This window comes from Rhagoletis pomonella, unplaced genomic scaffold, assembly GCF_013731165.1.
Source record: "Rhagoletis pomonella isolate Grant_MI unplaced genomic scaffold, Rhpom_1.0 Rhpom_scaffold_00008, whole genome shotgun sequence".
NCBI lineage: Eukaryota > Metazoa > Arthropoda > Insecta > Diptera > Tephritidae > Rhagoletis > Rhagoletis pomonella.
Genome location: NW_023458562.1, coordinates 22334551 through 22349731, shown reverse-complemented (window position 1 = coordinate 22349731; position 15181 = coordinate 22334551). Strand labels below are relative to the sequence as shown.

At 38.6% G+C, this 15181-nt stretch overlaps 2 protein-coding genes across 2 annotated transcripts; one reads left to right on the top strand and one right to left on the bottom strand.

Annotated features, from left to right (window-relative positions):
- Window positions 1-489: 489 nt before the first annotated feature.
- Window positions 490-1480, bottom strand: LOC118744423 (extensin-3). The gene has a single exon (XM_036477435.1). The coding sequence runs from the start codon at window positions 1409-1411 to the stop codon at window positions 812-814; it is 600 nt and encodes a 199-aa protein (XP_036333328.1). The 5' UTR covers window positions 1412-1480; the 3' UTR covers window positions 490-811.
- Window positions 1481-6165: 4685 nt separating this feature from the next.
- On the top strand, window positions 6166-14959 carry LOC118744422 (mucin-5AC-like). Its single transcript, XM_036477434.1, has 4 exons — window positions 6166-7988; window positions 10641-10916; window positions 11017-11152; window positions 14817-14959. The coding sequence occupies exons 1-4, from the start codon at window positions 6698-6700 to the stop codon at window positions 14881-14883; spliced, it is 1770 nt and encodes a 589-aa protein (XP_036333327.1). The 5' UTR covers window positions 6166-6697; the 3' UTR covers window positions 14884-14959.
- The last annotated feature ends 222 nt before the right edge of the window (window positions 14960-15181 follow it).

Sequence of the window (15181 nt, the reverse complement as noted above, 5' to 3'; positions counted from 1 at the left end):
TACACTAAGTTTTGTTTCGGGTGTATTTTGCGCCTTTTTTTGTAACCAGGTACAATAACTTCTTCCTCTTGCTTGAAGCATTTAGAGCCAAAGTCAATAGGCCTACGAAAAGATATTCCACTATTTTTAAAGCTGTTTCACGAAATGAATCTTATCAAAACACAGTCTTATTGAGCTGATGACCTATGCATGAGGGTGTAATGACAATGAGAAAACCAACCATCCAGCAAAATCATCGTCAAATCATAATTTCGAAAAAGATGTAAGCGGCATTTTTTTCAAAATTTTATTTTTGATGCAACAATGGATCTTGATGCTCTAGGAACATTTCTGTATCAAAAGGAAAATTTTGAACAAAATGTCGCATAGATCGTTTTCATTATGGGGACTCGTTAAAGCACCAAATATAGACAACTAAACACAATTTTTAGAAATTTTATGTTTTAATTTACAAAGGACAGTGTTCTAATTTGTAGAAAGAATCACCATAAAACTAACCCTCATACCGCCCTCAATCAAGAAACCAAATGGACCTAAATTAAAGTATGTCATAATTTAATAGGACTTTTGGTATAACAACAAAAACAAAAAATAACAAAATCAACATTATGCGCATAAAAATTGTGTCTGGAAGGTGCTTAAAAAATTGTACTAATTTAAAAAATCATATACATATGTACGTACGTACATACATATGTAGGTGCTAAGTACAAGTAGGAGGATTGAAATCTATTTACAATAGTAAGCGCTCAACTATGTACATACAAGTAGCATCGTCTACACCACATCTCTGAAGGTACTTGCTAGGTATTTAAAATGTCTCCGCCGCTGGTGGACCATACTCGGAAGCTGGTGCTGGTGGTGGTCCATATTGAGCAGCGGGCTTTTGTTGTTGCTTATATTTGATGAAGTAAACCTCTGGTTTGCTGGGTTCGGTTGGCGCAGGTGATGGCAATATTAATGGCTGTTGTTCCTCTGGTTTCTTCACAAGCACATAAACGAGTGTCTTATGTTCATCCTGTACAGGTGGTGGGAGCACTTGTTGCGCTGGCGCTGGTGGGTTTGGTGCCTTGATGAAGATGATCTTGTAATGCTTCTTTGGCACTGCAGTTTGGATAGGTGCCGCTGGCTGATACAGCTCTGGCTCTTCTGGTGGCACATGCACGTACACATTCTTGGTGACAATAGCTTCAGTGGCTGGTGGTGGACCGTAGAAGGGTGCTGGTGGACCGTAAACGGGTAGTGGCTGCGAGGGTGGCTGTGTTGGTGGTGGGCCGTATTGCTCCGCTGGTGCCGAGGGTGGTGGCCCATATTGTTTTTGTGGCGCTGGCGGTGGTCCATAGCGGGAAGGTGGCTCAGGCATGGCCATAGCCATGGCTAAGGTGCAGGCGATCACGAGTAAGCTGCGCATTTCGATGTGATGTGATTTATAAGATCAGTTGTTTGAGTATTCGCGTTAATCCGTGCTCTGTGCTACGCGTTCGGGGAATCGTATTGAATTGACATAGTGGCTTGGATTAAAAAACGCTTTTATATGCATGCAAAATGTGGTGGTGGGGAGTCGTGCGCCACTTCGTGATTAACGAGTTTCGATTTCGCCAGAATGCGCTGCACAGTGTGCGTTTCGGTTTTCGATTTACAATTTTTGTAAGTATTTTACTTTCGGTTTTGGCTGATTTTTGTCTACTTTGTGTGCCCAATTAATTTTATTGACATTAACTGTGTCTGTGTGCATTTAATTTTTGGCATGAATTTACAAATCATTTCGATGCGCATCCGCACGCCCGCAATGCGACTGCGTGAACGCGCGTTACTATTTGCCTCTGTCGCCTACGCTAACCCACTCGCCATAGGCGATTACGCGATATCAGCTAGCTTGAAGACATACATACACCTGCGCGTACGCTTCCTGCATACGCAATGCGATTTCCGAGTTGCGCTTCAAAACAATAATAAGAATAAACACATGGTGCATTCGATAAAATACAATATGTATGTAAATTAGGGCGCTTCGATTTGTATGAGAGATTTTTTCGACTATGCGCATATAACACAGAAGAACCCGTGGGTCTAAAACCAATTTGGAGTTTGCCAAATTGCGAAAATAAGTTTCTTAGCATTTTTCTGTAGTGTCGTAAAGAAGTGCTTGAAATTTGTATAAAAACATGCTATAAGGGGTTTTTTGGTATGAAGAATCCATTTCTGCGCTAATCTTTTTCTTAAAACCTCCGCCAGAGGACGTAACAGTAAAAATTATCCCATTTTTTCGAAAGCTATTTTCGCAAATATGGCAAACTACAAATTGATTTTAGACATATGGCTTCTTCGGTAAATTTGCTTAGAAGTACACGTACATAGAATACTAATATGCGATACGCGCATTATTAAAAAAAAATACCCACCCTAATGTACATGCACATATATACTCTAGTAAATGGTAATCGAAGTATTTCAATTACAAAATTCGCTTTACCCTTTATTCGCAATAATTTTCGCAGCTATTGACTTAAGCGACGCGACTCCGCGCCGCATGCGCACGCCCAGCCGCCTTCGTGTTGACACCTTTTTGGGCTTCCCGGCTTTAAAGCCTACAAACTGTCAAAATAACTTGCATTTTTGGCTACATTACGTCGCTGTGTGCATCGCTTCGCCGTGTATGTAGTTGTGTGTGTGAGGCGTCCGGCATCGGTCATTGCATTGCACAAAATTATGTAACTCAACGAAGTGGGCATACCTATGTACATCGATCGGTCAGGGCTATTAATTACGTGCTAATTTTTTATTGATTTGAACGTTGTGATTGTGTTCCGCAAGGTGTTAATTCATACAATTCCATAAATAAATAGCTAGATAGATTTTATAAGGAATGTGCACTGCGACCTTGGTTCTAGTGTTCCCTCAGAGCTCATCACAGAATCTCATACCGGTCCTGTGGTATAAAAAAATCCAACAGTTTCGGGGGCGGGAAGAGAGTGGATGTCCGTAAAAGGAGATGAAATGGGGTTTCTGCTACCGAGTCTCAGCAGCGGCAGGAGTCGTCTGCACTAGTCCCCATGTAGGCTCGTATCCTTCACTAATCCTTTAGAAAACCTGTTATAAATCTTAAATTTGGTATTCGGAGTGGGATTAGTTCCCTCGATCTCTTGAAGTTATAGCTTCCTTAAAGTTACCGTTCCTCTGCTCTTACCTCTTTCCCGATAAAGCGAGGTCGCACAGCAAGGGCTCTAGTTCTATTGGTCGAATAGCTGCTGCTATTCCTGCTGGCCTGTCAGCCGCTTCGTGGCCATATATGCCTTTGTGGCCTGACATCCACAGCAGCTGTACTGCGTTGTGTTCTCCCAAGGGGATCAACCTCATTACACATTTCCATACCATACATGATTTGATCTCACACGAGAATATGGCTTTTTGTGCAGCCTAACTGTCGCTGCAAATGACATGGCTGTATACTTAAATGCGTCTGCAGAATCATTTCCGAACAAAAATCACTGATGATATAAACCTCTGCTGGAATGATGCTGTAGTGTCCGTATACCTTCGTCAGTTTTTAGCCGTCCGTGATCTCCAGGGCAGAGGTGGAATAAGAGCACATAGCGTCCATTGTTCAGCTATACACCAACCGATGAAACTTGGTAAGCGATCCCCCCATTGTGCTTAGGACATTCCTTTCGTATCATGCCACCACTCCATATGTAGCTATTGGCTGACAAACAGTTTACATTAGGGTGGTAAAAAAAAAAAAATATTAAGCTCTCACCCACTAGGATTTTTCTAAATGGAAAAGAAGAACACCCGTATTAATTATATTAGATTAAAAATATTAGAAAATACATGGTTTTCCACAACCAAAAACTTTTTTGTTGGTTTACTGTGCCAAACTAAAAAAGGTTGTGTTTTGACTCTGACATTGTACCTAAAAATAAAAAAATTGCTTAAACCTGCACCTAATTCTTCAACTTGACATTAGATCATACAAAAAAACAAACACAATACTGGAGCGAATCCTGTCGAATTCACCCAACTTGTATTCCATAGAAGATTGGGTTACACATGCTAGAACACTTTATCGGAAAGAGCATTTTGTACCACGACTAAGCTCTAAAACCTATAAGCACAGACCACAAACAATTTTTTTTTTTTTATTTAAAACATACCTAATAATTTCGGCGAAACGCCGGGACACGTATAACTTCTTTTTTACCGATATAACTTTCCCCGGTAGTTTGAACCCTTCCCGATCACTGACCCCTACCATTTGTCTCACAGTGTAATTGAATTAATCGGCTTATTAGACAACATTACATACGTATGTAGGAACATACAATTTCATTTCGTGTTGTACTAAAATACACTCTTTTGAACTCAATGCATAAGAACTTATATGCTAGGCATGTATGTACATTAGGGTGGTCCAAAAATGTATGGGAGAAAAGTAAAATCGGAAATTTAATGCTCTCACCCCCTTGGATTGTTCTATACCGAAAAAAAGTATACCCCGGTTTTTTTTTATTTTAAAATCAAAATATATTTAGAGGTCGCTCAAAGCGCTCAAAGTTTCCCATGTATTTTGTAAGGGGAAAAAATACTTTTCGTAGAAATGGTATAGAATCCATGAAAATCAAAATTGTTCAATCTCAAAACTCTGCTTCTCTTCAGAGGACTTCAGAGAATAATGCCCAATTGTTTATTTAAACATATTTTAATTTTAACTATTTTTTCTTTTTTTCTTTTATATATTTCTTTTTGTATATTTGATTTTTTTTTTGGATTTTTCGGAGACCCTTAAAAAATAGTTAAAATTAAAAAAATGTTTAAATAAAGTCTTCTGAAGAGAAGCAGAGTTTTCAGATTGAAAAATTTTGGTTTTCATGGATTCTATGCCATTTCTACGAAAAGTCTTTTTTTTCCCATACAAAATACATGGGAAACTTTGGCGCGTTGAGCGACCTCTAAATATATTTTGATTTTAAAATAAAAAAACAGGGGTATACTTTTTTCGGTATAGAACAATTCTAGGGGGGTGAGAGCATTAAATTTCCGACTTTACTTTTTTTGGACCACCCTAATGTACATACATATAGTGGTCCACGAAATAAATGAATTGCGATATTTTTACCGGTTTTGACATTTGTCTTTTGTTTATTTAATGCTTATTATTATTTTTTTACAAAAGTCTAGCTGGTATACAACAAACACCATATAAATTCATATTTCAAACTTTGTACAAAAATTAGAAAAATTCTGCTTACTTTCATCAAAATTTCAAACTTTTTGATCAGAATTTTGGTATGGTTTGTAAACCATTTAATTCTAGTATAATGGAGTCCAAGTTTCAAGCTGCTATAAAATAACGTTAATTTATGTAATTTTTTTTTGCTGGCAGTGTCCTCCGTATAAAAGAAAATTGTCGAACATACTTTTGTATGGAAAAATAGTGAAACACCTTCAAACGAAAAATAGTAATTTTTGTGAGCTATCTGCAAATGTTTTTTGATGTTGGCTGTTGTCTGTCGCTTCACCTGAATATGTGAAAAGAAATTCCAAAGAATCGGCAAAGAATCGGCGAAAAAGGCCGATGCCGATGCTCAATGTTGTGTCGATACTAGCCGATGCCGATGCCGATTAATCGGTCGGACTCTACTAGGAACTTCACTTTCAAGAAAAATACCTTCGCCTCTTTTTTACATTGTATGTATGTATGTATATATTTATGTACACATGTATGAATGTTTATATACATTAGGGTGGGCCTTATTTTTCAACTTTTACCCATAAAGCAGGACTTCGCGGATAGTGGAAAGCCATGCGTCCGAAGTCCTTAAATTATGTGGAAAAGGCTCTCTAACTTCCAAAACTGACGAGATATTAAAATGGTGTAGCGATATTTAAGATAAGCGTGCAAAAACCCATTATTTCAAACAAATACTTATACGCTCTTTTTCCTATTCTATGTAAAATTTTATTTTCGTTGTACGATTTTAAAAATGTTTCGCACAGCACACTTTTGTAACCAAATGAACATATTGATGGCGAGTCTTGCTTTGTAGCTTACACAAAAATTTTATCAATACCAATAAGGCACACCCTAATGCACATGTATACAGTACAAATTCATTAATATATATGTATGAGTATAGTGGTGCATACATAAATATTTATATATTTTATGTTATATGGAGATATTAAGAATAATCGTTTGTAATAAATGCAGCTACAAACTCAGGCTTTTAGCTAAAAACCTGTTCCGGTCTCTCTTACATTCTTCCAAGAAAAAACCGTACAGCACGAAGTGGCTGAGTCACAACAAATATTTACTAAATCGTGAGAGCTTCTATTCGCATTTAAATTTTTTGTGAGCATACACGCCGCTTAAAGCATTGATTTCCGACTAGGAATAACATTAAATCAAATAAAGAAATATTAAATTAAATCAAATGAAAAATTAAATTTATGATACAAAATTTTCCAAATTTCATTACAACTTTTTGCGTTTGTTTTTAATTTTGATTTGTTATTTCGCCAAATTTACAATTTCAATGCAGTCGATCATAGAAGGCAAAGCGCTCTCTTATCTAATCACTTCGGTGCTGATAAAATTTTGTGGTGTGGTGTCATACATACATATTGATATAAACAGTTAGTTGTTATACATTAGTTCTCGTGTACATACTTATTCATCTAACGTATTCGTGAAAGAATGTTTTGGAGGAACTCAAAAAATAAGGAACCGAATAATTCTAAGGAGTTTAATAATGCACTGGTGCATCAGGATCCGCGCATGAAAGTACGCACTGCAACTGCGCAATCGGAGACAACAAATACAACTGAGCAAAGTGCGACCATTTATGACAATGAACGCAACAAAATCACTCAACAAACTGTACGGCAAACGGTGACGCATCAACAAACGGCTGGCGTCACAGAAATTTCTATACGCCGTACACCGACTAAAGAAGAACTGGATGAACTGCTCAACATAACTGGTGCCAACGCTAGCTTTTTCAAATCTTCAACACCTTGGACCAAAGAGGAGACCACCGTCACACAAACAAATGGACGCACACAGACCTCATTCGTACAACAGCAGCGCACGAAATTCGATCAAACTGGCACAGGTGCAAGGATGACCACCACAACGACGGCCACTATGAAACCGGGTGCAGCATGGAGGGGCTTCAACGAAAGTAATTCAACATTTCCCAATTTCACCGATAACTTTGGCAGGCACCCTTCACCGCTCAGAGCACTGCCACCAATTACTACCTCATTGTCTTCGACTAGCTCACCCCTGAGTAAAACAACGCTCAGCGGCAACTCATCGCCTATTGGCAGCGCACCTTTGAGCAAAACAACACGCAGTACAACAACAACAAATGGTATTGGGACATACACTTCTCCTCTGTTTAATTATGGTAGTAGTAAACCAATAGGCGTTGCTGCCAGCACAAGTGTCCCCGCGCGAAAATCGACAGGCGTCCCTACTGGTACTGGTTTCACAGCTAATCGAACAATGCTTTCCAGTGTAAAAATATCATCTCCATCGGCGACTTCAACAACAACTTATGTCTCACCTTATGCTAATCGCGCACGCGGACCATTAGCCGCCAGCTATGCCAGCGTATATGGGAAGCCCTCAACCGCGTCCAGTTCCAGTCCATCAGCCGATGCAAATCTTTTCGTAACAGCATCAACACCAACGAAATCAAATTTCGTTTCACGTAACGCTAACAGCACACCCTCAGCGCTGCTTGAAATTCAGCCTCGAAAATCTTTAAGCGCTGGCGCTATTGGTAAGAAGTCTAAGTTAAAACCTGGCTATGCCGTTATTTTCAATACTGTGGACTTTAACGATAAGGAGCGTTTTGAGAAACGTGATGGTAGCGACTATGATGCGAGGCTCATACGTGAAACTTTGCAGAAGTATAAGTTGAATGTGGAGACCATCAAGAATCCGACCGTGAAAAAGATCAAGGACGTTGTCAAAGCATGTAAGTGTTGAACTTGCTAAGTATTTAAAGCGTATACATTAACTGCTTAAATGATTTTTTTATTTGTTACTTGTAAAGTTAAATTTAGGTTTATTTTTAGTACGACCATCTTTATTGCTGACTATATGCAGTTCCCAGTGAGCTATTAAAGTGGTCTGTGCTGCTCTAACGTCAGCCACAAAATCTTATCTCACAAATGAGTAAGGCCTTGTATTTTTCAGGACCTTAAACCAAGCCAAAAGTAACTAAGTAAAGAGGTAGTACTGATCGTAGAAACCGCTGTTTTCTGCAATCTTGTCTTGTCTTATTTTTTATTGGTTATAGTTTCGTGCCTACTTCGTTGATACGTTATCTTATTCGGCTTTTCGGAGCTTACTCTTAACAAATTATTTAGTTAGTTTTGGAGCGGGCACACTTTAAGGAATTTAAGAAATGATTGTAAAAAGCTGTGAATTTATATTGCCATCTTGTTTTAATGCTTCATAAGAGCCATATTTGATTTTTTATTGGCTTTTTTTGTTTCCCTAACATTCCATGGTATTTTTAATGGAATGAAAATACTTTTTTGTAGTAGAAGTTTGGTTGTTTAATAATTTCAATTCCACATAAGATTTTGTCTAGATTTTAAATATTGAACTCAATATCACGAAGCAAGACGGTGAAGAAAACTTTCTAAGCCCCGCTTGGTAAATGTTCAAAAAACGCCTCAAACTGACGGCGTATTGGAGCTTTACATAACGTTCTACGTTCCAAAACCCTTCGAAATTCAGTAAACAGCCAAAAATTCAGAATGGTTATTATACCTTTCATGAGCACGAAATGGAATTATAACTTTGGTCTGATGTTTGTAAGTACCAGAATAAGAAGAGATAAACCCATTAAAATGTATACTTAAATGATCAGAATGTCGAGCTGAGTCAATTTAGCCATGTCCGTCTGTTTGTATGCAATCTAGCCTCTCAGTTTTCAAGATATCCGGATGAAATTTGGTAGATGGGTGTATTTTTATAATTTATTAATCATTTATCGGAACCGGGAGAATCGGGCCAATATAACATATGGCTCCCATACTACTGATTGTTCAGATATGAGATTTTTCGTTATAACTTCTCCATTTCAGTAGCCAGGAACATGAAATTTCGCACCGTTGTCACTCATTATCAACGGAACACGTACAGTGAAAATAAAATAAGATCGGGCCACTTTTACATATAGCTCCCAAACAACTGATTGTTCGGATATGTATTCGATTTTTTGTTATAACCCCTCCATTTATGCAGCAGGGAACATCAAATTTCCCAATATTTAGACCCATTATCAAACAAATATTTACAGTGAAAATGGCGAAGATCGGGTCTCTATAACCTATAGCCTTCATACAACTAATTGTTCAGATATGAGATTCTTTGTTATAACTTCTCCATATATGCAAGTAGAAACATGAAATTTCGCACTATTTTCACTCGGTATCAGCTGAAAGTTTACAGTTAAATTAACAAAGATCCGGTCACTATAACCTATATATTGCCTCCACACAACTGATTGTTCAGATATGGGGTTTTACTCTAAAACTCCTTTATTGGTACAGCTAAAACCGACAAATTTCGTAAGCTATTTTATAACTAATAATACAAAGTCTACTGAGAAAATCGTCAAAAGCTATGCTGTATAAGCTTTATCTCCTATACCACTGATTGTTCAGATACAAGTTTTTGCGATATATCTCCCTTATGTAGGAAGCTAAACCCATTAAATTGTGTTACCGGTTTACATACCGATCACACAGCAGTGAAAATCACTTAGATTGGTGCTATATAAAGTATATCTTCCATACCTCTGATTGTTTAGATATGATTTTTTATATATGTATCTCCTCTATTTATGTATGCTGTTAGAATATACATTTTTTCAAATGCAGTAATCTGTTAAAATAAAATCTTCAGATGTTCATGAAAGGTATGAAGCCTTCGGCATAGCTGAAGACAGCGCTGCTCTTACTTGCCTTTTTTTATTGAAATCTTCTTCATATTAAACCTTTTTCGTTGATGTTTGATTAAAACAACATTTGAAATCGTTGCATTTTCATGCGCTTAACTATGAACATGTGAATTATGTCATGCCATTAAAAACCGTCTACAGTTCGTGTTTCTATTTTTTTTTTTTTTTTGAGAATACGTGGCCCACACGAATACGGCCATAGATCGTGCGAGGAACTATTCTCGTGAACGCGTCCACACGCATTACCTCTTCATCGATGTTGCAAGGGTAGCTGCCATGTCAAAATTTGCGACCTGCACGAAAGTAATACGCTACGTAGCGTAAAGTTGAACACAAGCCGTTTACTCAAGACCTTCCAGTGCCTTTTTTTTAGTCGGTTTTATTTAGCTTGATTTTGGTCAAATCTAGTCTTTTAAAAAAATTTAAGTCAAGCGGGTTTAAAAAATAATTACAAGAGAGGGGTGATGACAGGTACCTGGTACCTATGAAATTAGTTTTTAGCCTCATTTTAACATCGTTATTATATTTCTTTAGAATAAAACCGTTTAACTAAAATTTTTTACTTACTTTATTTAAGCCTTCCTTGGCCATTTTATAAGTAAATTTTGTGCTTATACATAGGTGCATTTTTTCTAAAAATTTGCAATTTTTTAGTGATTAAAAAGGATTTCACCAATTACTCGTGTCTAGTAATTGCTATTCTAAGCCATGGAAGTGCTCATGACTCTGTTGCGGCTAGCGATGGTGAATACAATGTTGATGAAACAATGCTACATCCCATATTAGATATACCAAGTTTAAAGGAGAAGCCGAAAATTTTCATTATACAAGCCTGCAAGGGTTCACTTGTACCAGGTGAATATAAGAAAGACGCTTCTATGCCACGTGGATCTCCCAGCGAAATACTCAAATGTTATAGTACTTTTGAAGGTAACTACATAAATATGTACTCGTATTTATATCTACATTCAATATTTCAAACTTAAAAAAAAATAAAAATAATGCGTAATAACTAATAAAACTTTCATAGGTTATGTCTCGTACCGCACCGAGAAAGGCAGTCCATTTGTCCAAGCCTTATGCGATGAAATAAAGCTTAAGGGACAAAGTACGGACATTGAGCAACTTATGAAGAACGCTATAGAAGCTGTAAAGATTCAAACACGGTGAGTAACTCAAATGATTATGGTAACAAAAATTGTTTTTAAACCAGAAACCCGCACTCTATCTCACACGGCATGATTTTACATAAAATAAGCGTATTAGCTTTAAAATGATTGTCTAAACAAATGACCCACAAAACAATAAAAAAGGGGCCGGTTTAATGGAATAAAATGTGATATGGAAACCAGCACTGACTATATATGGGAGTTTGGAACTTCAGTACTTAATTACCTATGTATTAGGTTCCCGATCAGAAAAGAATGGGATGTAGGAACTCCAGAGGCAGAATAGGGTATATCCATCTATACTGATGGTTGAAAAATAGAGCAAGGCACCAGAGCCGGCCTCTACTCGATGGACCGGCAGATCAACCAGGTCCGAATCATGAAATTCGAATCGGAATTTCTTTTTGGGAATAAGGCATTCGGGAGCGAGGCCGCATTAAATTGTTTTGGAGATTAGATTAGATTAGATTTAGAGAAGGGAGCAGGTAATAAACCTCTATTCAACTACTGGTCATATTTGATCCACATAGCCACTGGTGAGGGCTTTACAATGGCACATAATGTGCCAGTAATGTTGCGCTTCGTTCTTCATCCAGATATAGTAGTTTCGCCTAACGGTGGAATAATGTATCAGCTCTTTGTACTCTACACTGTCCCTTGAGATGAGCCTTGCTGTAAATAATAGAGCATCTTTCATGATTACAAAGTGTAGAGGAGGTAGGTCAAGAAGCGCCTCGAGAGCCGCAGTTGGTTTGTTCTCATCGCGCCAGTGATGCCCACGCAGGCTAGTCGTTGTTGCTGATCTTAGCCTGCGTGGAATTTACTTCTGCCTTCTCCCACCAGCTGGGTGCAGCATAGGTGAGAATGAGTTTGCAGATGGCATCCACCTTACCAGTCTAGGTCTGATATCCCAGTTCCGTCCCATAAATTTCCGGCAGGTCCAGATAGAGGCCCTGGCCTTTTGAATAATTCTATCTAGGTGCGTATTTCATGAGAGCTTGGCATCAAGGATAGCTCCTAGATATTTGACCTCTTTGGGGAAGTGTATCTTTTCATCTTGAAGGAATGGTTCTAGCAATTTGTCCCTTTTCCTTTTCCTGGAGAAACGACTATGCTAGGCTTCTTAGGATTTGCGTTTAACCTATTGTTACTGCACCAATTGGCGACTATGTTCAGAGCATTCTTTAGGAGGTTGGAGATAGTGTCTTCAAACCTGCCTCTGATTAGGATGACTCGCTAAGAAGGCAGGTTAGTTAGTTTACTACGATGGACCAAGGCATAGCGGAGATCACTCCCCTCTACCGGCAACCTTTTGTAGCTAAATATCTGACCCTTTCCTTTCTTATAGTGCACGTAATGGTTCTAGATTTAAGAACATTTCATATCCAGTGGCATGTGGTTTCACCTTTGCGCCGGACGCAATTGTCTATTAGAGAGCGTTCCGCGTTGTCAAAAGCGTCCTCCACGTCCAATAAACATACCACCGCCACCTCTTTGTCCTCCAAGGGCTTTTCAATTTTCCTTGTTAGACCTTGAAGAGCGTGGATAGTAGATCTACCTGGAAGATAGGCATATTGGTGTCTATGTAAAGCGTTACCTGTAGTACGATTCTGTCCATTATTTTTAGTAGAAAGGACGTAAGACTAATGTGTCGGTATGACCTTGGTTGGTTTTCCTCCAACTTTTGGGATGTAGCGAACAGTCACTTCCTGCCATTGTAGTGGAAGCGACCCCCACGCAAAACATGCTCCTAAAAGTGGAATCAGGAAGGTTAGCAAGCGGAGAAGTCCCTTTTGAAGAGGAACTGAGAAAATTCCATCTGCTCCAGGTGTTTTGAAAGGTGCTGAGGCAGATATAGCCTATCTAATCCTATCCGCGTCGAACAGTCCTGTGGAGATTCTCCAATCCTCTGCGTAGGAGCGTTTTATCCCAGTCTGCGTGTGGATGGTAATGGCTGTGCTCAGTGCCAAGCAGTCAGGAAAACGCACCTCGGCCAGCAAGTTAAGGGGTTCCATGCAACTGTTCGTGAGTGATCCGTCGGATCTTTTCAGGAGCCCTAACTCATTAGTGTGCGTTTTTGCGAGGGCTCTATGGATTATTGCGCTTCCTGTAAGGTCCTTGATCCCTGCTAACTTTTTAATGAATAATGAACAAGCGGGAACTCTGAGCGATCTCAAGATTATTACTGGCGGCGGCTTAGTAGGAAAAAGACAGAAGATTTCTGAAGCTTAATTGATCTGCAGTAAAAGTCTATACCGGCGTCATTACTGGTTACTGCATATAACTAGTACTCGCTGCAAACTCGCTACTGCGATTAGAATGAGACGGAATCACTTAACCACTTTCTCTGTCGCCGGGCTAAGGTCGAAGTGTCCCAAGAAACTGGGATCACGTTTCTTCAACGGTCTGGCAGAGATAGCGGAGTTGAAACTCTGGCATCTCCTCAGCTTCATTTGGGATAGAAATTGGTTCAATAGGTTAATGCCAGGCAAATACATTTTTCTCTGAATAGGAACCCTTGTTAGGTAAATATGTCTCTTCCTTACATTCAATCAAAGAGGGTACTTCCAAAGGGGGCAAAAGCACGAGTGTTCCGTCTTTCTATCTATATTTCAAGGCAGGAATGGTAAATGTGGTTGTCTTGTACTCAAACGGCAAGTGTTTAAACTCCCAAAACTGACCAGCAACCAACCAAACAAGTTTCCTGCAATCCCGTCTGCTCTCTACCTCTAAACCTACAAAGGCCTGCAAATTTTTGGTATGAACCCCATCAAGCGAACTGGTCAGATGTGCCATTACCAGGTGCATTCGTGTGACGTGACATTATGAACAAAACAGCTCGTTATGTTTAAAACGAGCCGAATTTCGCGGGGTCGAACTAATTTCTAAGTAGTTGGTGGATCGACCACTGTCTTCAGTTGAGTTGTGCTATCACTGCACACAATCAAATTATTTTTTTCCTTATTCTCGAAAAAGTTTCAATTATGGTCTTAGTCCGTCCCCATTTGGATTGCGAAACCTTCACCTTGAAATACTGCAAGTGTATTTTCAAAGCGAAGAAGTAAAGTCTAACTCTATTAAATATATTGGCAGACAGATCCTGACAAGTTTGAGTCATAAGGGTAAGTTTGGGCTTTGTGATGAAGTTGAGCCAAAACCTGGTTTCACGAAGGTCCATACTACAATATTTGTTTTAGAAAAGATAGTGATGGCGTACGTATTTCCAAACATATGGACAGTGACCTGCCAGATCCCCCACCAAAAGTGAAAGCTGTTGCTCTTTTAATCGGCCCGATTAAATGTGAGCCAAAAAACCCTTTCAAATAAAGCATGTCGTAGTTTTCACCCAACATAAACCACAAATGGTCTGCGGCACTCCCTTCCGGTGATATCGTTTCAATAGTAAACTTTCTCGCATCCGGTGCAGTTTCTTCACTTCGAAAAAAATTTTATTCTGGCTTGTTGGTTGAGAGGTTAGGTAAGGTTAGGCAGAACTGGCTGGCTAGTAAAAGCCTCACATAGAACGATTATTTTGTCCATAGTTTTACCAGATAAAACGACAATTCATGTTGAATAGGTGGGCACTAATATTAATGAAACGTGCTTACCATTAACTTGCAAAAGGTTTACTAACAATTTATTTTTATTTTTTCTTTAACAGCTCAAACCAAATTCCATGCATGACAACTAATCTAACGAAACCATTTGTATTTGGAGATTTTGTCTAAGGCAAATTTTGTTAATTAAATACATAGATACATACGCATAATATATGGGTGTTTCCATCGGAAGGTATACCGCGGCAAAAAAAAAATACAAGTCATATATCTAACGTATTTATGAACCAAATTATCTGCTTTTTTAAATATATGTATACTGGCTATGTAAGTAGAAAAATGTTTGCGTAAAATAGTCTTGCTAGATGGCGCCAAGGTCAAGATGTTTTCAAAACCCGTATTTATGGTCCGATTTAGGTCAAAAAATCAACTTCCATTTTTTTTGTCACGTAACGACACTGTTAATTGC